Raw genomic sequence first — 20,972 nt, 5'->3', positions numbered from 1 at the left:
GGAGAGGGGATTTCTAAGGAGAAGCTCTGTCTGTAGAGCGAGAGACGAGAGTACAATGACATTCTGAAATGGGTTCTCAAATGGTCAAATAACATTTCACAGCCTGTGAGAATTACCCTTTAAGCTTATACTGACTCAATCAAACTGGTCGTGATCCAAAAATCCAGATCAAAGACGGCAAGCTATTGATCATGCATCCCCATGCATGTGAGCCATATGGAAACTTGTTTGTTTAGCATCAAAATAAAAAGTCTCCATAACGGCTTGCTGCTGCTCCTTGCTGCACTTTACTGCGCAAATGCCATGTTTCAACCAAAGGTTTGGGCTTCCTGTAGATATTTGTAGCAGTAAGTTGTCGTGCAGACGTTTTCTTTTGATGCTGTTGCTGATGCTTTTGATACATTGTACTGCAGCAGTGAAAGAACATATGGATGTGCATAACATTTCCTTTTGAACTCGTTTATGTAGCTCATGTTCATAATAATTGTCCATAGGCGAATGCAGAAGTTGAATTTCACAGAATATGACCGTATCGAGTGGTGAAAATAGCCGATCCACAAGCTCACAACACGTCATGACTCATGATGCGATGTGCTGATCTGCTATTTCTGAAATTTCTGTAAATCTTTGCCTACAGTATAATGACATGCCCAAGATGTGGGTGCCAGGCTGAGAGTGATTAATTAGCTGTCCTGGTTAGCATAATGTATAGAGCAAGTACACTAACACAAGGTCAAGTGTTGACTCTGTCTTGACTTGTCTTGAAATACAGGAACTTATGATGTGGTGGTGGTGGTGGTGGAGGATAAAAGTATCCATGAAAGCTAATATATAACACGCAAAAACAAAACAGCCTATTAAATGTACAGTACCATTACCACTAGAGACCCTTTCCTTTTATTTTTTTGTCCCTCGCAGTATGGCACAGTCTAACTTTCCAAATGATGAAAGAGCTTTGTGAGTGTTCTACTCAGGACTTGGCAGCCAGACAAACCCATTGTAATGTTTTGGCATGTGACTTTGACACTGTGTTGACACCCGGCAGCCCCACACTTCAGTCACGGAACAGACGGCAAGCTTTATTTAATGTCACCTTTGCTGGAGCTACCATTCCCTGAGTCACTTTAATGCAGATTTGTGCGTGTTGAATAATGGGGATGCTTTTAAATTGAATGTAGGCCTATCTCTAGTCTAGGCTGCTGCCATCAGGTGCAAATGGACTGGTGATTATCTTGTTGCCTGATTGAATTATGCATGCTGTGCACACAATAAACTTTATGACGGCAAACATTTCTCTTTGCCATTGAGAAGAAAAGCATTGTGACTTATCACAGACAAACGTGATAAGTCGGCCTCTAGGCCGGGAGATATATATTTTGCTTCAGAAATGAATGCTTCCAAAGTATTGACTTTAGTTCCTCACACAAATATCCCAAATTAACCAATCTGTAGGGTACAGAATGTTAATAACTAGCTCATCTGTAGTGGTTGGACGTGGAGGTGTTATAGATTGTAGCTTTAGCCAAACTGCTTTAAAACTAAGTACCACAGGTTCATGCCAGTGAAACGTTCTGGGGTGTGTATCAGAAAGTTGACTCAAAATATTATGTACATATTTTCTATTGTATCTTCCATCATTTGTGTTACACTGTACCTGTACATGTGATATGGGCAAATGTCCATGTGGCCACGCTTAACATCAAGTTTAATAATAATAATATGTGAATACAAAAGTTCTAGGAGTAAGGGTAAAAGAGTCCCAGAATAATAATAATAATTGACTTTACATACCATTTCTTCCAAGAGCATGAATGCCTCTGTCTGTCTGTCTGTCTGTCTGTCTGTCTGTCTCTCTCTTTCTCTCTCTCTCTCTCTCTCTCTCTCTCCACACACTATGTGAACATTGTTTTAAATGTTTATTCATAAATGTGAATCCTATGTATTCTTGTGAACCGCATTTAATCAGTGTTTGCAGCTGAGTGAGGGAGGTGAATCCATATTCATATTCTGATGAAGGTCCTTATGTTTATCTGGCAGATGGCAATATGCTTATTCATCACCACAGAGAGCGGGATGAAAACAGACGCACATTCATAGTGTTTACACTTGGAGCGTTCTGGAGTGTTCTTTAATTAACCACATGAACCCTACAGCGTCCCTATTCCGGGGCAAAAACAGCACGTCTACAAGCTCACAATGCTTGGCACCAAGAGATTTGGTGTAGAGGGAAAAAAGTGTGCACGAAGTATAGAGCCCTGGGGGACCCCGGTCAACTAAGTATATCGAGGGATAGTTCACCACCCAAAAGATTACTTATTTTCTATCAATTACACACCCCATGAAGCCTTGAATTCTTGGCGATTGTTTTGTTTTTGTCACATTCCTAAGCCAATAATTTGATGACCAGCGGAAAGACACTAAATGTCTCCGGTAGGAGACCGCAGCCGCCGCCGATCATCAAATTATTGGCTTAGGAATGCGACAAAAACTAAAAAATCTCCATGAATTCAAGTGTCCACGGGGTGTGTAATCGATAGAAAAAAACGTCTTTTTTGCGGGTGAACTATCCCTTTAAGTGGTTAATCGTGTTACTACTGACTCCTCAACTGACGGCCACCTAGGACAGTGTCACAACAAACACTTTTACAAAATACTTGTTCCTACTTTCGCCATGTCTCTTCATGTCATGCCAAAGCAACAAATGAACCATTTCTATTTTAACTTCTTTCATAAGGAAAGAAACCCCAAACTTTTTTCTCTTTTTTTCTTTCAGAGCAAGCCAGAATTGTTTCAAGATAATCAGTGGAATGTCTATCAGCCTTGTGTGCCAGATTTCACTGTCTGATCCAAAAGGGACTACTATTCAAACATTGTTCAAAAGAAAACAGACATGCAAATACGCGCACGCACGCACGCGCGCACACACACACACACACACACACACACACACACACACACACACACACACGACACACACACACACACACACACACACACACACACGCATACACACACACACACGCATACACACACACCATTTGCTGAAATGGCACTAATGAGTCACTGTGAATTCTACTCAGGCATGGCCCTGGACAGCTTTCTGGTGGATCAGACAATATCATGTATTACAGATGTGCGTGACAACGTTGAGTGACAATCAACATTTCACGCAGAGCTGTCGGCAGCAGGGACATTCATGTTATCGCTGCCGTCAGGCAGAAACCTCATATCTCCATGTTTCAAATTGTTATGTTTCCCCCCCTCCCCCGTAATTTAATGCCCTACTTCGCCATACTACAGTGTCACACACAAGTAGCAAAAAGAGCCGATCTGTAGGATCACAATGTTCACGAAAGTGGTTAAGACAGTCTGTAGGTTTTGTGAATATTTAACCAATTAAAAATATTAACAAGAGTTTGTGACTAAATAGTAAGTAATTTAGATCCATTGGACTACAGGTTATTTTTTTACATTTCCTTAAAAGTGACAGTTTTGGACATACAAGGTTTCCACCGACAGCGACGATATCCTTTCTACAGTGAAAGCTTGTGCCATTCTTTGATCTGTTTTTTTCACCCTGATTAACCGCCCATGCACAGTTCCCATCACTACCACAACGTAAACCTGGAGCAATATGTCTCGGACTCCTTTGTGCTTTCAGTGGGTAGACTGTCAGTGTGTTGTTGTTTTTTTCCCTTTAAGATAATCATCTGTATCTTAGATGATCACGAAACTAGAAAGAAACGTTGGGAATTGCACACACGTCTTCTCGGTGCCAGCACATGAATATGTATTAGTATTATTAGGTTTTGTCATTATGATGACGCAAAACCTAAGGGGTGAATGAATAAAAGCTTTTCATTTGCATGAAAGCCTTTATGCATATTTATTTAAGAGCGTCCCTTTGGGGAAATGTATCCTTTGCATTTGATCCATCCTAAGGAGCAGTGAGCAGCCACAGTACAGTGCGCAGCGCTCAGGGACCAACTCCAGTAGTAATGACAGTACCTTAATGGCAGGAGTATATGTACCCTAAACATGCATGTATTTTTAGTATGAGAGGAAACCCAGGGACAGTGGTGGAAAAAGTACTCAAATGTTTTTACATAAGTAAAAGTATCAATACTGCAATGCAGAAATACTCCGTTACGAGTAGAAGTCCGGTATTCAAAATGTGCTTGAGTAAAAGTACAAATGTATTGCCATCAAAATATACTTAAAGTATCAAAAGTTAAAGTATGCAAAATGTCCCATTTCATAGGCTTCAAATGTATAAAAAATATTTTGATAATTGCAGGTCTACAAGCTCACAACTTGAGCTTGTAGATCGGCTATTTTCAAATAGCCAAAGTTTAAATAGGGCTGAAGTGGTTAATGTATGTTTTGTAATAATAATCAAAATCTAAAAAATTACTAGTAACAAAAGTTTTCAAACACTCGTAGTGGAGTAAAAGTACAATATTTGCCTCTGAGATGTAGTGGAGTAGAAGTAAAAGTATTGAAAATTGGAAATACCTCAAAATTGTACTTAAGGGTAAGTGATGTTTTTTTTGGGGGGAGGGGGGGGTTGTTAAAAATGTTAAAGTACTATATTTTGATAGTAATCATTGCTACAGAGCGTTTGTTCGGTCACAGGGGTGTCACAGTAGGTGACAACATTTAAGCCAATCAGGAGAGAGCAATGAAAATGCATTTTCTGTTTAATAAAGAGCTGGAGAGACATGGGAGACTCCTTTTACTGAACAAACACTCTATAGCAATGAGTACAATCAGAATATAGAGCTTTTTAACACTTATTTTAACCAAAGTAAATCACTTACCCTAGTACCTTAAGTACAGTACTTGAGTACATGTACTTAGTTACTTTCCACCACTGCCCAGGGAGACCATTTAAACTCCACACAGAAAGCACTACCACACACCTACTGAACAAGTACTCTACTACAGCACTACCGTACTCCTGCCAACAACTCACTGGGAGGGAAGAGAATGATGTGGCTATCTATTGTTAACAGTTCTGTGGAACTCTTCTTCCTTCTATGGAACACTCCAATTAAACGTACAATAATGTCCTCCTCAAAATAAGGACATGTAACTAGTAAAACATTAACACCCAAGTGCAGTGCAATACAGGACCGCCCATCCTATTTATTCTAACGTGTCCACACATACAGTACACTGAGGTTGGGCTTGGTGATATGGACACAAATCAAATAGCCTATTATGATATGTTTTACCAAATACTTATTGTGATGATAATATCGTATTGTGAGGCTAATGTTAATGATTTAAATGTTTCAAATGAATTCAGAAATAGCTAAAATAGCAGACAAGCTTGTCATATCACTGTATTCAAAATCCCAGTCAACATATAGTCTCATACCACTCTATCAATAAAATATCTATATTGCCCAGCCTTTTTGGCACTGTAGATGTTTACCCTATGAGCACAGTACAAAAAAACTGCACTTCAAGGGCGATAAATCCATCCATAACATCTGATTAGCAAATTAATTTCCAAAGAATGAACAGATAATATCGCAGTCTCTTGAGGTTTTGCTCTAACCCTCTGGGGATGTTTCAATTTTCACTTTCACTTACAATCCTTGTCTCAAAGTTAGCAACGGCTGCAATGCTACATTTTGTGACACCGTCAATTACTTATGTCTACAGTATCTAAGAAGTTGCCTCAATGGCGGTGATCTAACTCTGCCTGCCTGATAAAAGGTGTCATTATTTTTTTATAGCTAGATGCCTCTAGCAAAACAGTCTGCTTCTCGTGTTCAGTTTGAGCCACATCCTGACATAATGCTTTCCTAAATGGGCTTCTAAGCTGCCTTCAAAATGCCCATGGTGGCAATAAAGCCTAATGAAGTGCAATAGTTTTCAAACATGAAATCGATCATTTGCTAACATTCGAGGAACAATGGCCTATAACAGTAAGTCTTGATAAAGGACGCCATAATAATCCCTCTAAACTTACTGAAAACAAATGATAAAAAAATACTTCTGTGTGAACTTTGGCTGCATGTGGTTGCTAGATCCATCAGATTTTCATTAGAATTACAGCCTACAGTACAATAGCGATTAGAAAATGGTCGTGTCATGGGTTGTAAAACAAGGTCAGGGACCCACCAGAGGCAGAAAGAAAATCGTTGGAAAATGCACTGTAAGAACTTTGGCCTTGAAAATACTGTAACCTATTCTAACCAAATTAATTAATTAAAACAAAGTGCCTTCATTAAAATAGTTGCAAATAGCTGAGTGCCTGCAACACACTTTGCAGCGGGTCAAAACTCACCAGATACCAAACACGTTTCCGCGCATGCCTCCAGGGTCTCGAAATTGTTTGCGTTGCCCCTGCATCCTCCATATTCAAAAGCCTCACAGCGGCCCGTGTCGATATCGAAGTAGAATCGTTCCTTGATGGCCTTGCAGGGCCCTTCCATCTTCTTGTAGGCACAGATCTCGCTGAAGATGAACAGCTCCTCGCGAGGCTCTCCATCTGCTGTGAACAGAGAGGAAGACAGAGTTTGCAGTCTGCTGCTTGTGGCACTCCCTGTGTGTGTGTGTGTGTATATGTATATATATATATATATATATATATATATACTCACATCCACACACACACCAGTGTTGCATTGCTGAATTGGAACATGGTTGCGCTCTATTTTAATGACGTGACGCGCACGTCGCTTAACACCTACACTACAGGTCACACAATGGACAATTGATATGCATCTAGGCTCCTTCCTAAGTTAATCCACCTGGTGTGAGTCGGGAGCCTTTGTAAACTTTGTTGAGGTGTGAATTTAAAGTAGTTTTAAATCTATGCGTGTGCTCCTGTTCAAAAAGGTTGTTGCACGGCGTGTTAGGCCGTCCCATGAGCAATGCAGCCCTGATACACACACACACACACACACACACACACACACACACACACACACACACACACACACACACACACACACACACACACACACAGTATATATATATTTTCTTTATTTTTTAGGTCACATGCAGAAAGCTCTTTAACCTAAGGCTTGGAGGTAAGGTATAGTTGCCTCACTGGCAGTATAGTTTCTAAACAGTTTCAAATTTTTCCAGCAATAGTTTGACAGATTTAAAATTCAGGGATATATTCCAGTTGCAGTAGGGGGGGGGGTCTGTATGAGGGGTTTGATAATATACGTCTATCTCTTTAGAGATGCATTTTCCATGCAAGCACTCAGGATGAATGACGGTAACCTGAAAAAACTAAAACTATCATTCTGGGTAAAGGTACATTCATTCACTCTGCAGGCTATTTTCAACTATCCACACAAAATCCCACTTATCATAATCACGATGACAAAAGAGTACGTGGCGGTGAATCGTGCACGGGTCACCTGCGTCACACACAGAGGCGACAGAGAGCGCTTTGGAACAGCTTGCGAGCGCGTAGGCGTAATGCAGTGCCTGCATAACCCCTCAATCACATCACTCATAACAGCGGGGCGTCAAGAGCGAGGAAGCAGACGTGACATGAAATGCTCTCAGCTCTACCAGACACCTGTCAGAACGTTAACCCTTTAAGACCGGGGAACGCAATCTGTGTAACCACATTATTTTATACTTTGGCTATTCAAAAAATTGCAGATCTACAAGCTCATAATGCGGCTATGAGCTTGTATATCTGCTATTTCTGAAAAATCTTGAACATTTGTGCGAATCTTTGAATATATATCATTTTTTCAAGATTTTTTTATTTTGAGATGGGGGTCCGCGGCCAAATACAAGATTTAGAAGACATTTGTAGAATCCCCAGAAGCAAAGATTTGAGTTACAAATGTTCGCTTTAAAATATATATACTAAAAGATTTGCACATTTTTTTTTATTTAAAAGATTATTTTAAAAAAAATAGCACATCTACAAGCTCATAGCGTGGCACTCGGTACCGCGCTATGAGCTTGTACTGTATATCTGCAATTTTTCAATAGCCAAAGTATAAGATAATGGTTAAGGTGGTTCGAATCGAAAATTTCCTTAATGGGTTAAATCACTCTCTCTGCGTGGTGCACGGAAGCTGCTCTCGTCTGCCCTCACTCCTGCCTTTTTATAGGTCAGGTTATAAGTCCCTGTTACTCACCCTGACGCACAGTTGGTTCAGGGCTCCCGGGGTGCGATGCACACTGTTAAAGGACGACTTCGGCCATTTTCAACCTATCTTCATATAAAATTGGTCCTCCTCGCTAATGCTCATGATAGCATGGTACCATTTTTGTCCACCCCGTCTGTGTCTCAGAGGAGGGCTGTAGACAGTTCTTAAACCCGCCTACCATGTGACATCATCGATGGGGCAGCCTGATCTCACACGATTTAGTATACATTGCACGGATGTCATTCCGTGCATAGAGACACCAAGAAAACCCGAAAACCCGTGCATATGAGCCGCGAATCCCGCGGTGGGGCGTAACCGGGTTGCAACCCGGAAGCAGAGCCGTCCCCACAACATGATTTACGATTCTGTGCCTATCGGTATATAACTCTCTAACGGCGCTGAGTAGGCTCAAGCGAACTGGAGCCACGTGAGGGACCACCGAGTGAGCTAAAGCAAACGAGTTGCCGTCCCGAACGTTGCGACTGCACGCCTCCGAAATGGTTTAGTCAATGGAGGAGATGCGAGGCGGCTATGCACGGATTTTCGGGGTTTTCCAGGTGTCAACGCACGGAATGACATCCGTGCAATGTATACGAAGTTGTGTGAGATCCGGTTGGATGGGGGAATCCAAGCTAATCGAAACTGCAGGCTTTCTATTCCTAGAGAGTGTTAGCATTTCCCCCTGTTAACCCATTGAGACCTGAAGCCGATTCTACATGTCTCCTAAATCCCAACAGTTTTCTGAAAAACTTACGTTTCTATATCAGTGGTGCTCAATCTTTTTCATGTCAAGGACCCCCAAAATTATATGTATTTGGCCGCAGACCCCTAATCAAAATATGTTGTTCCAGGGACCCCCCAGAAGCAAAGATTTGAGTTAAAAATGTTCGCTTTAAAAATATATATATTCAAAGATTTGCACACATTTTCACGTTTTTTCGAAAATAGCAGATCTACAAGCTCGTAGCGCGGCACTCGGTGCCGCGCTATGAGCTTGTATATCTGCTATTTTTGAATAGCCCAAAGTGTAAAATAATGCATTTTAGCTCAAATCTAAAAATGACACAGTTCCAGGTCTTAATGGGTTAAACTGTAATGATGATGAGTGCATTTTGGCACACATACACCTGGGTGTGTAGGCTTAATCATCACCCAGATCCTTTGTTATATTTATTATATATTACTGCGGGAATCCTTCCCTACAGGGTACAAAGTTCCACCAAAGCACCTTTTATTACTGCCAACCAGGCCCTGTCCCTGACGGTCCCTCTGCCAGGCAAATAGTAGGTAATGGAAGCATAGACTCATCTCAACCTCTCCCTAAAGCCAGCACCACACAAAAACCCCCCCATGCAATTCCAGCAGACCGTATAACCACGGAGGTGGAATCCCAATGAATTTACGCCTGGGCTGAATGAAAACTCACTATCTTGCTCCTGTGTTTGCAGGTTGGGTGGGGTGGAAATTAAACGTTTTCCCCCACCGCCTCATGATATACAGTATGTATTTGCATTTTTCTTGTTAGGCAGATAAGCGGCAGTAGATACGGTCATCCAACAATAGAGGGGGGGGGGGGGTTTGTTTGTCTTGCTATGTAAGACAAGCAATCCCACCGGCCTTCTCAATGGCACTGGCCCCATTTGGGATGTATATGTAAACAGTAACACACTTCCACTGCTGGAACCTTGCTGAGCAAACTTTTAAAGGGAAATAATGACAAGCCGAACAGACAATGTTATGCTGGTTTCTTTCACATCGTAGTAGGCCTCAAGTCACCCTGTGCTGCAGCGGAGCTATTTGTTTGAAAGGAAACAGTCGCACTGGCTGGCCTAAAGTGTGATATGTATTTTTTATTGTAAATGAAAGTATTACATTAAGCTAGGATTTTGTTTCCCAAGGATGTGAGGATAAACAGGATGTTCCTATTGATTTCCTACCCCCTTACTACTTCTGAGACACACAGAAGTACAATAAGCAGTACTTATCTGCTCTGTCTTATTGAGCCGGGTCCAGCTCAGCTCCAAAGACAACACAACCAAAGACAACAATGTGAGTTTCCCAACTAAATAACAAATTTCAGATATCACCAAGGGGCTGTCGGCCTCGGACACAAATCAAAACATTTTCTCTGCATAGCAGCCACTAAGGGGCCTCTAAGAAAACAAGAATAATGTGTCATGCAAAGACACACACACACACACGCACACGCACACGCACACATGCGCACACACACACACACACACACACACACACACACAGTCATTAAATAGACTACTGTGGCTAGCTTGACTATAAAAGTACATCCTCTTTTACCCGGACATGTCCTCTTTTATGGTCCTAAAAATTCTGTCCGGGGTTGTTTTTTTTATTCATTCCTTAAAATGTCTGGGTTTTTGTTTAGCGTTAATACACGTTCACTCACTGGTTCATTCACTCCGAGGGGCTCTCTCAGAGCCTCTGCATCCTTAGATGAGACAAGGATGCAGTTTTTTATTCATAGCCTTTATTCATGTCTGTGGCTATGAATAAAAAAAACTGCATCCTTGTCTCATCTAAAAAGGGGAAGCGAAATGTTCTGACACTTCTGACAAAAGAAAAGTGTCCACAGGACCTCATTTCCACAGGACAGTGACAAGAGAGACAGGAAATGCCAGACCGAGTGGGGAATGACATGTAGTGAAGTGCCTCTGGTCAGATTTCGAACCAGGGTCAGCTGCGGGAAGGACTTATAGCCCTTATTCATGTGGCGTTCGCTCTTACTCGGTGAACCGTGTTCTGACAGTTAGAAGACTTTTCAAAAAATATAAACAAAAGGAGGTAGCTTAAGCTCATGAACTCTGTCCGGTGGCTCTCAGGGACAGGACTAATCGATATCTGACTGAGAAGAAGAATACTGGAAACACAAGGAAAATGTTTCTAGTAAAACCGCAAAACTGACTGACGTTTTGATAATTAAAGTAGCAGTGTTTCATTGGTGGAACATAACATAATCAGGCCATCATCATTAGGTCAGCCAGCTCAAACTAAGAACTAGTGAACAAAAAAATTCACCGGTTGCTGGGCATTTTCATGAAACCAAACGGGCCTTGACATCAGTCAGTTACAATGCAATACTTAACCCACTTAAAACCATTATTTTATACTTTTATACTGAAAAATAGCAGATATACTTAAGCTCATAGCGCGGCACCGAAGATCTGTGCAAATCTTTGAATATATATATTTTAAAGCAAAGCATTTGTAACTCAAATCTTTGCTTCTGGGGGTCCCTGGAACAAAACACTTTCAGATGGGGGTCGGCGGCCAAATACATATAATCTTGGTGGTCCTTGACATGAAAAAGTTTGAGAACCACTGATATAGTAACATAGGTTACGACCCTTACAATGTGCTTTTAAATTCACCAACAGATGCTGGATGCATGCAACCATGCAAGGCACCAACCTGCTTACCAGGAGCAGTTTTGGGGTTCAGTGTCTTGCTCAAGGACACTTTGACACAAAGCCCAGGGATATAGCGCGGATCAAACCGGGAACCTTCCAGTTCCCAAGCAGCTGCTCTACCTCCTGACTGCAGTGGTGGCAACATTAATCCATTTAGACTGGGAAGGCTATTCAAAAATAGCAGATATACAAGCTCGTAGCGCGGCACTCGGTGCCACGCTACGAGCTTGCTATCTGCTATCTTTTTGAAAAATAGTGAAAATGTGTGCAAATCTTTGAATATTTATATATTTTTTTAAACACAAATCTTTGCTTCTGGGGATTCTACAAATGTCTTCTAAATCCTAACAGTAAAACATTTTTTTAAATAATGTTGCTATAATATCATTGGTTCTCAAACCTTTTTCATGTCAAGGACCACCCAAAATTATATGTATTTGTCTGTGGACCCCCCCATCTCAAAATATTTTGTTCCAGGGACCCCCAGAAACCAAGATTTGAATTAATAATGTAAATATATATTCAAAGATTTGCAAAAAAATCCCACGATTGTTAAAAAAAATAGCTCATGAGCTTGTAGATCTGCTATTTATTTAATAGCCCAAAGAAATAAAAAAATGACACGGATGCTTTCCCGGTCTTAATGGGTTAATAATGAGTTATTGAAACAAGAAGCCTTTTGGATATATGCAAAGGCCACAGCCCCTGATTAAATTAAAACAATTAAATGTGTCTCTGATTTATAGTTCCTGGGGGGCAACAACTGTAATAAAAAGACAATAACTAATAGCAGGTTGGTTATGCGGTAGGATACTGAATGGTAGTAAAATTATGACCTTTTATATGTAATCATTTCACATTGAAGAAAAAGAACTTAACATAAAATATTAACTATACAGGCATGACACCATTAATTAATTTCTACATCAAGGTCAAGGTTCAAGGTCTCTTCATTGTTACGTACCCGTGTACATAAGAGTGAAATTCTTTCATTCAGACCATGTGTTGCTAAATTGGACGTGTGCTCCAGTTCTCTTTGTCATAATTCAAAAGATATTTGTCGGGTGCCACAGTTCCTCACAGAGTAAATGACATAAATAAGGCTACGATCCTTTGCAGCTGGCCCGTGTTCTGACCCAGCGCTGTTTGCTGTCTGTCCAAATAGAAATGCCAGAAGAAATCATAAAATATATATATATATATATATATTTCTGTCATTTGAAAGAAATATAAACGGCTCACAGCATGGCTACTCTGCAGTATTGCCATTTGCCAAGATCTTTTATTTGTCAATAACACACTTAAATCCTTCTCAAGACATTTGCAAAATCCATCTGTAACCATACCCAGCTTCATAAACTGTCATCAGTAGCTAACTGCTAATTTGTATGCAAATACATATTCCTCCTACTTCACACAATGCACACCAAGCCAAACAACAAATCAGCATCTGAATCTGTCCTCTGAAATATGTACGAATTTAAATTAGGCACAACATTTTGGGTTGCATCAGACTTGGAAGCTGGTTTCATCTGTCTTGGAGACAGACTATAAAGCTTTGCCAGGATTTGCACGCACACGCATGCACATACACACACACACACACACACACACACACACACACACACACACACACACACACACGCAGGCAAGCATACACGCATGCACGCCACACATCATGCAAACCATATTTTGGATATCTACTCAATATGTAGCTCACAATACTGGCAGGCAGCCCCCAGGTCTCATCGTGTTCAAGTAAATACTAGCAGAAATGATCCCACGACTTTTGTATTATCTTAAATCTCTTTTTGCCGGGATTAAGTCGTACATGTTGAGATGTCCTGGAAGAGCAACCAAACAGTACACTGTTAGAGTTTATGATTGGCCAATCAAAAGTCAAACACCAACTGGCATGCTGTGCTGGACTATGAGAATGACAGTCAGTCAATTTAATCGATGCAATTTTTTTTATAAAATAATTGGTTTTAAGGGAAACTGTTTTCTTTTTTACTCGTTCTTTCTTTTCTCTTCACTAAAGGTGATGAAAATGTAAAAAAAAAAAAAAGGCACATTATTTTGTGCGACACTTTGACAACTATGACAAAGTATAAAACAGGGTGGTTAATTAGCCTAAGTGATTCAGCCTATTATTTAAAAGATTATTAGAATTGTTTGCATCGATTTGATGATATAAAAAACAATGCTGCTTGATTATTCTTTAAATCAAAAAGTAATGGATAGAATAACCGCAAAGAATCGATAGTTGCAGGCAACGCTCAGCTAACAACTACCTTAGTGCTTACAGGACGACTGCTGTAGAGAGAGAGAAAGGGAGAGAGAGAGAGAGAGAGAAAATGAGATTGCCCATACAGAAATAAATTCAGAAATCCCCAAAGTGTTATTATGAAAATTATAGCCCATGCTATAAACTATTGTAAGATACAGTAGCCTATATTACAATATCATTATTGCCAGAAGCATATTAAAAAATAGAGTTTGAGACACAGAAGTCATATACAGCATATGTCATCATATACTGTAAAACATCCTTTGGAAAATGGCCAAATTCCCGTAGAAAATCTGCAAGGAACTGGCTCTGTTAATATACAGTAAGCATTTTCTAAAGCCTTTCTGGAGAGCTTCAGAGGCAGAGAGTGTGGCGGAGAGCCTCGGAGATACAGTAGAGGAGGGCTTCAGAGGCAGAGAGTGTGGCAGAGAGCCTCAGAGATACAGTAGAGAAAGCGACAGAGAGCGAAAAGTCAAAGACAGACGTGAAAGCGACAGTTCGCTGAGAGGGCAGAGCAGTTCAGAGCCATGTTCTGGACAGCTTGACAGCTCCCAATGGGTTCATGTCCCTCCAGCCCCGTTAAGGATTTAAACTGGCCAAGAGAAGCCGCTTCAGGGCTTTCTGGCCTGTGTCCTATCTAAACTCATTGCTGACTTTAAATTGGTGACTATTGTGAAAGGGGAGCTGTAGGAATAGGATGTTATTTGTACTGTAGCTATTGGCATAATAAAGTTTTTGATCAAATTTGTCAAATTGGGTAGGGAACCAATTAAAAGGCCACATCAATCCTTTCCGGGTGCACAACATGGGTGAGTGGAAATGGAACCAAATGGACCCTTATGGTTCTGTAACTCAGAGCGTACAAGTGGAACCAAATAGACCCTTACAGATCAGTGTTGATTTTGACTGCAAATTTTGATTCAGTTTTAGTCAGTCTTTTGAATAAAATTCCATTTAGATTTAGTCATATTTTAGATCTGAAAAGTTTTAGTTTTTGTCTAGTTTTAGTCGACTAAATATCATACGATTTTAGTCGACTAAATCTACAGTTGATTTAGTCGACTAAAATGTATTTTGGCGGTGCCTCGATGGCGTCGTAATGGCTGATTTTATTATTTTATTTCGTTTTTATTTCGTTTTCGTCAGTGAAAAAAAGGTAACATTTTTCGTCATAGTTTTAATCGCCAAAATCAACACTGTTACAGAACCATTTGCACATACTCTCTGAGTTAAACGAACACTGAGGATTTGACTGTGCCAGGCGTAGAGCATGAAGTATGCACTGATGCCGGTGGCCAAAGGGTTCGAAGCCATATTGTGCTATTTTCCAGCTTGCCTCAAATCGTTACAGTTGCACCCATCTATCAAGGTAACAGATATGGGCCACAGTGCCACAGCTGTTCAGCTTTTTATTGATTTGCAACTGCAAGGATACCAAGGGTTTATAACAATGATCATAGTTATGGTGAGAGACTTAATTTCTTCAGGAGATATTAATGCTCTAAATTTACATTGTAATTTACAGTAGTTTGTACATGAGACAATGTTGGCCAAGTTATTTACATGTTTCCAAACCAAATTCCTCATATAAAGGTTGCCCAAAACAAAGGAACAAGCATGGCATACAGCGTAGATTTACAGTGTACATTTACAGCGTACATTTAAAATGTAGATTTATTTTCAGTAAAAGGAGGACATAGTTGATCCCTCTTGTCAAATATTATGAACCTGCACAATACAGCTTGACCCTTTCAGTGGGTGGCTACTACAGGCGTGCGCATGTGCACGTGCATGAGTGTGTGGGTGTGTGCTTGTTTGAGTGGTCGGGAGTGGCAGTCAAAATGAGGTAACAGAGATAATGCCAGCGATAACAAATTAATCCTAAAATCATAAACCGATTATATACTATAAAACGATAACAACTGTGGTTTATGAGGTTTTCTGGAAACTGGAACGGTTTATCTGTGGAAGTTGTAACTGAGCCCAACGCCACCCAACATGCATTGGAAAACTACAAAGACATGACAAGAAGAATGACGCCACACACATGACAGAACATGAGTCACTCACAGCTTGTTAAAACGACGGCCTTTCAGGCAGCTAAACACGGTGACCTCATTCCTGCACGGTTTCGGTTTGCACCTGGGCGATGAACACTTCGCGTGAAGCTCCATGCTGGGCAGATTAACGTGGGCTGCTTTAGATAAAAGTTCCCATCAAAGGACATATGGTAATGTCATGCAAACCAATGTATTGCATCTGTGCAAGTGAAGTAGCTGTCCCTCTCTGTTAGAGGAAAATGTGTTTTCTGACTGTAAGATCACACGATAAACAACATCCATATTTACTAGAGCTAGACCGATATATCTAGGCCAGATTTTTTATAATGTTTTGGGAATGTCACCATATACGAAATGTATCAAAAGTCTTCAAAAGTTCAAAAATAGCAGATCTACAAGCTAACATGTTGCGTTGCAACGTGTTGTTAGCTTGTAAATTGTCTTCATTTTTTATCTATTGAAAAATATTTGTATTAATAAAACATATTTTTAATAGATGCTTATAAGTTTAAAAAAATTAACAATTTTGCACTTCTGTACTTTTTGATAAAATATCGGTCAAAAACTTCGGTAAACGGTTGGCTATGACTCTCGGGATCGGCATCAGACCCAAAAATGTTGCATCTTGTCCTCTAATATTTACTACCACGCCTATCATAGGGCGCTTACACCACACAATCGGTCTTTCTGCATAACAAGCAGCAATCGACTAGCACTGCAGAGGGGGGGGAAAAAAGCCTTCTTAATTATCTAAAAGCTCGCAATGAGAACCATGCATTTTTAATCAGAGCAGTTGTGTTGGTATGGCAGGTGGTGGGGGAGGGAGAGGTCGCGATGAAGGAGCTAATTGTCACTCTGCCGCTCGATAGCTTATGTAGAGCTATTTGTCCGAGCCATGCCCGACTTCGCATTCATCACGGCTTGTCTTTGCCGCCCTCGACCTCTGTAGTTTAGTTTCTTTTTTTCTTGCTGGAGGGATTGGAAAGTAATAAATCAAACTCTCTCTCTCTCTCTCTCTCTGCCTCTCCATAGCTTCAGCCTGTATCTGGCAGCAGAGATCTCCAATGGCTGGCGTTTATCAGGGACAACTAAGTTTTACCCACCAATGCCGGCTCGATGGGGGAAAATCTCAACCCACACTCCCACCCTGCTCCCCCCACCACCCACCCTCCTACTCCTATAGGCACCCGCATTCTATCTTTTCCCTGGCAATATCTGCCATGAGCCCCCTGCCTGATTTTCACCTGGCCTCGTACGATAACGGCTTGTGTCGATTCCTCCTCGCGTGGATTCCTCTGCCGATCCAACGGCTCTGAAAGTTTTTACAAAGTCCAAGCTCCGGTGAACCAAACAATCCCCACTGCTGCCAATTAGAGACCGAGAAATTGGAGAAAGTGGGTTTTCATTCAACAGGTGCGTTTTATTAGCTCAACTCCCGGGATGATGACGCATCTCCAAGTCGGTCAGGCTTGGTGTTGGAAACCAAACAACATGCATCTAGTTTCCTGCCCTTTTATTTGATACAAAATGGTCACTACTAAACTCAGAAGGAGCATATGGCGAATGGTGACGCAAACATAAGTTTGCCATACGTTGTACAGGGCTGCAGGGGGGGGGGGGAGGTGTACCAAAGCACCATCTGCTGGGGTCAGGGAGTCCCATTTACACTAACACTCTTGAGTTATTCACAGCATCACCAGCAATGACATGCCATATGATTTACAAAGGCAAAAAAACAGAAAACACTCAGACATCAATGGGTTTCATAATACAAAGAACACCAGGGGTGTAAAAACCGAGATCATTTGTCAGGCAGCCTAAACTGAAAGAAGGCACTGCAAGTATTGCATATCTGACGATTCACTTCAATTATGCAAGATCCTCTGATCTGATTTTAGGATTAGTGGATGGATATCCTATTTCAAGTCTTTTCTACAGGGAATGGTACTGTACATTAACATCTAGGTTGAAAATATTAGTATCCAAATGCCAATTATCCAATACATGCATTGTCTTATATCAGATTTTTTTTTCACAGTTGATAAAGTTATCACAGACTCAATAATATAGGCTTGTTATTTGAAACAGTCAGTTATACTCCTCTACTCCTGCACTATTCCTGACTGTATAGGAAAACCTCAGCTAAGGGCTCAACTGGTTCTCGATTTAATAGATTATTTAAAGAGAACTAAATCAATTATAATAAAATAATCAATGAATCGAGTAGCACTTTCAACCTGGCATCCCTACTTTGGACATGTCATTATAGGCGGAAGTTTTCAAAAGATTTCAAGAATAGTGAAACTGACGAGTTGTGAGCTTGTAGATTGGCTATTTTAGCTATTTTTACATGACACTGTTGTACGACAAAGTATAGTAGGTTTAAGTAGGGCTTAAGTGGTTAATCAGACTAATCAATTCAGTCCATTATGAAAAATCGACTAGAATGTCCTCTTGTCAATTCATTGATACAGTATTTAACAAATATACATGTACACACTTCCAAAATTATTTGATTAATCAAAAAAGTCATCGATGGAATAAGACTACGAAAGTAACCGATAGTTGCCCTAGAGACTATCCAAGGCCAAAAGGCTGCTTCGGAGTGTATATGGGGTGCCTAAACCATCTCTTGGTGGCATGTGAGATATTGAATAACCAACAAAACAAAAGTCCCACCTGTTTGTACTTGTACTTGCATTTGCTTTGTGAGGTCTACAAAGCTGCCAAGTTACTGTATATCTGATACTGCATATCTTGGGCTCTTTATTTAAACTCAATGCCTGCTCATGTTTGTCTCGCCTGTTTACACACTGCGAGGTCTGCTTGACTCAACTCCCTCCCTGGAGACCCGCAAACTCGCCTTCGGCAGAATTTGCTGTTTTGAAGGCAAAATATATGCCACCCATGTCAATCGTGTGTAGATCCAAAGAGATTTTAACTCCTGGAAGGCTGGCGGGCGTCTAGTGCATCTTGTTCCTATTTGACTGAGATACTTCCACGGCGAGGCAAAACACCAATTAAACAGGTCAACTCGAAGCTTTCTCACCGGGATGGTCCTTAAAAAAAAGCATCCAGAGACAGTCACGTCCAAATTCAGGTCAAAAGAAGAAGCGCTGTCAGAGGAAGTAAATTAAGAGTTGTGGTGCCTTCGGCAGACATAGCCTGGCAGGCCAAATGCACAGTGTCATAATTTATGCACACCGTACAACCTGGCTACGTTGATATCATAATAAAATGTTCCTCACAGTGATGTGAAATACAAGTGAAAGACGAGACTTAAGTGACGAGTGTAAACTCGTTAGTTAAAGCTACAGGACTCGTGGTGCAACCCCTTACGTCACTGTTTAGGGTCAGTCATCAGTCCCTACCTTGTTCTAAACCAGGGAGACAAAACAAAGTAACCGAAAGTTGTAAATATCATAGTCATAAAATGTATTCATTTCACAATTGTGTCTCGCTATGAGCCCATAATGTGTAATTTGCAATTTGCGTGTGCATGAACCCATAAAGAGAAACAAAACCAGATGACGGAGAGAGCGCTCTCACACTGACAACACTTTATACAGAGGAGCTGCAGATTTAAGACACACACACACACACACACACACACACACACACACACACACACACACACACACACACACACACACACACACACACACACACACACACACACACACAGACTTTGTCTCCCAGTCCCTTTTGTATTACAAAATTGTTAGCAATACATTTTCAGATGTTACAATCAGATGTCTGTATTTGTGGTGCTCTTATCAGTACATGCTACAAAAGGTTATCCATGTCTACAGTTTAAAGAATAGTCTAGAGTAAAAAAACTAAACAAAAAACAGTAACAAAAAACTGTTGATGCTGTCATGGCAACACTAATAATAATATAACTATGTAGGAAAGAAATATATATATCGTGGCTGTCGGGTAGAAACCTTGTATGTCCACAACCATTCGTTTTCAGGAAGTGGAAAATAGAACCTGTGTTCCAATTTTCCAATGTAGTTATCATTTAGTCACAAGCTCTTGTTAATTCTTTGCATTTCATATTTATGAAACCTCACTTCGCATCGTGGCACGTTGTGAGCTTGTACATATTTTTGCTACATTTGTGTGACACTTTTGCTACTTTTGTGTGACATTGTAGTATGAAGAAGTACGTAGGCCATTAAGTTTACAAACAAAATACAAGAAGTTGAAATATGGAGATGGAAGGTTTTTGCCTGACAACAACAATATTTGGGGTAGTCAATTTTCACTTCAGAATCAGAGCAGCTGATGGTGTTTGGGAATGGTGTATGTCATTAAATGACTACGTGTTTTATTCTACACATGTCAGGTAGAACAGTGGTTCTCAACCTGTTGGTCACACTTTACATCTCTTTGTGGGTTTTACGATGAGCAAGTAACGTACCAGGCTATATTAGCAGTTTGTTGAAGCAGTAAAGAGGAAGAAGAAGCTGTCGTATGTCACGTTCACAAGTGATTTTGTGAGGGGCAGTTTGGTCTCAGTGTACAGGCTGGAATGGGAAAAGGTGAAACACGGACCACTGGCTTTATTTAGCAACAGAGCTGATGCACTCTGACAGCGCTTCAGGCATTATAAGCGGAAATTACATTTTTGTGATAGATGGTTTTTGAAGAAAACTATTAAATACACTTCACTTTGAGGTCTGACTCTGTAGCACTGTAGCAGCCTGGTCACTGTAGTCAAAGCCCCCGGCGTTTGGAAGACTTGCATGCTTCTAGTGTATGTATGTCCTGACTAAAGAAGGTCTTGGGCAGGACAGAAAGTCTGACCAGATTCTATCACCTTTACACCATGGTCTAGAAAATTGCAAAAGTTCAACTTCCCAATACGATATCCTCACACTCCGTTTCCTGCTCGAGGACATCTAACAAAATTCCTCCGATGTGTTGAAATTGGAAATGGAAAATACCAATCACAAAATAACCCTTCCCCATTGGATGAAGACACACTGAGATTGGTTTGCTTTCCCCTCGAGCACAAGCCATGAAAATACAC

At 40.7% G+C, this 20,972-nt stretch overlaps 1 protein-coding gene across 2 annotated transcripts in view; it reads right to left on the bottom strand.

The window, feature by feature from the left end:
* The window catches only part of tfpia (tissue factor pathway inhibitor a), a 55,356-nt gene that overhangs the window by 19,564 nt on the left and 14,820 nt on the right, over positions 1–20,972 (bottom strand). Inside the window, exon 2 of one of the 2 annotated variants that reach the window (XM_080412560.1) lies at positions 6,302–6,505. In XM_080412560.1, the coding sequence (XP_080268686.1) occupies positions 6,302–6,505 (204 nt within the window). Of the gene's footprint in view, positions 1–6,301; positions 6,509–20,972 lie in introns of both variants that reach the window. The other variant, XM_080412559.1, reaches the window with a different exon arrangement.

The sequence above is a fragment of the Gymnoscopelus braueri genome (genome assembly GCF_963280865.1).
Source record: "Gymnoscopelus braueri genome assembly, chromosome: 18".
NCBI lineage: Eukaryota > Metazoa > Chordata > Actinopteri > Myctophiformes > Myctophidae > Gymnoscopelus > Gymnoscopelus braueri.
Note: the sequence above shows the minus strand (reverse complement) of the source record. Positions and strands in the feature narration are given on the sequence as shown.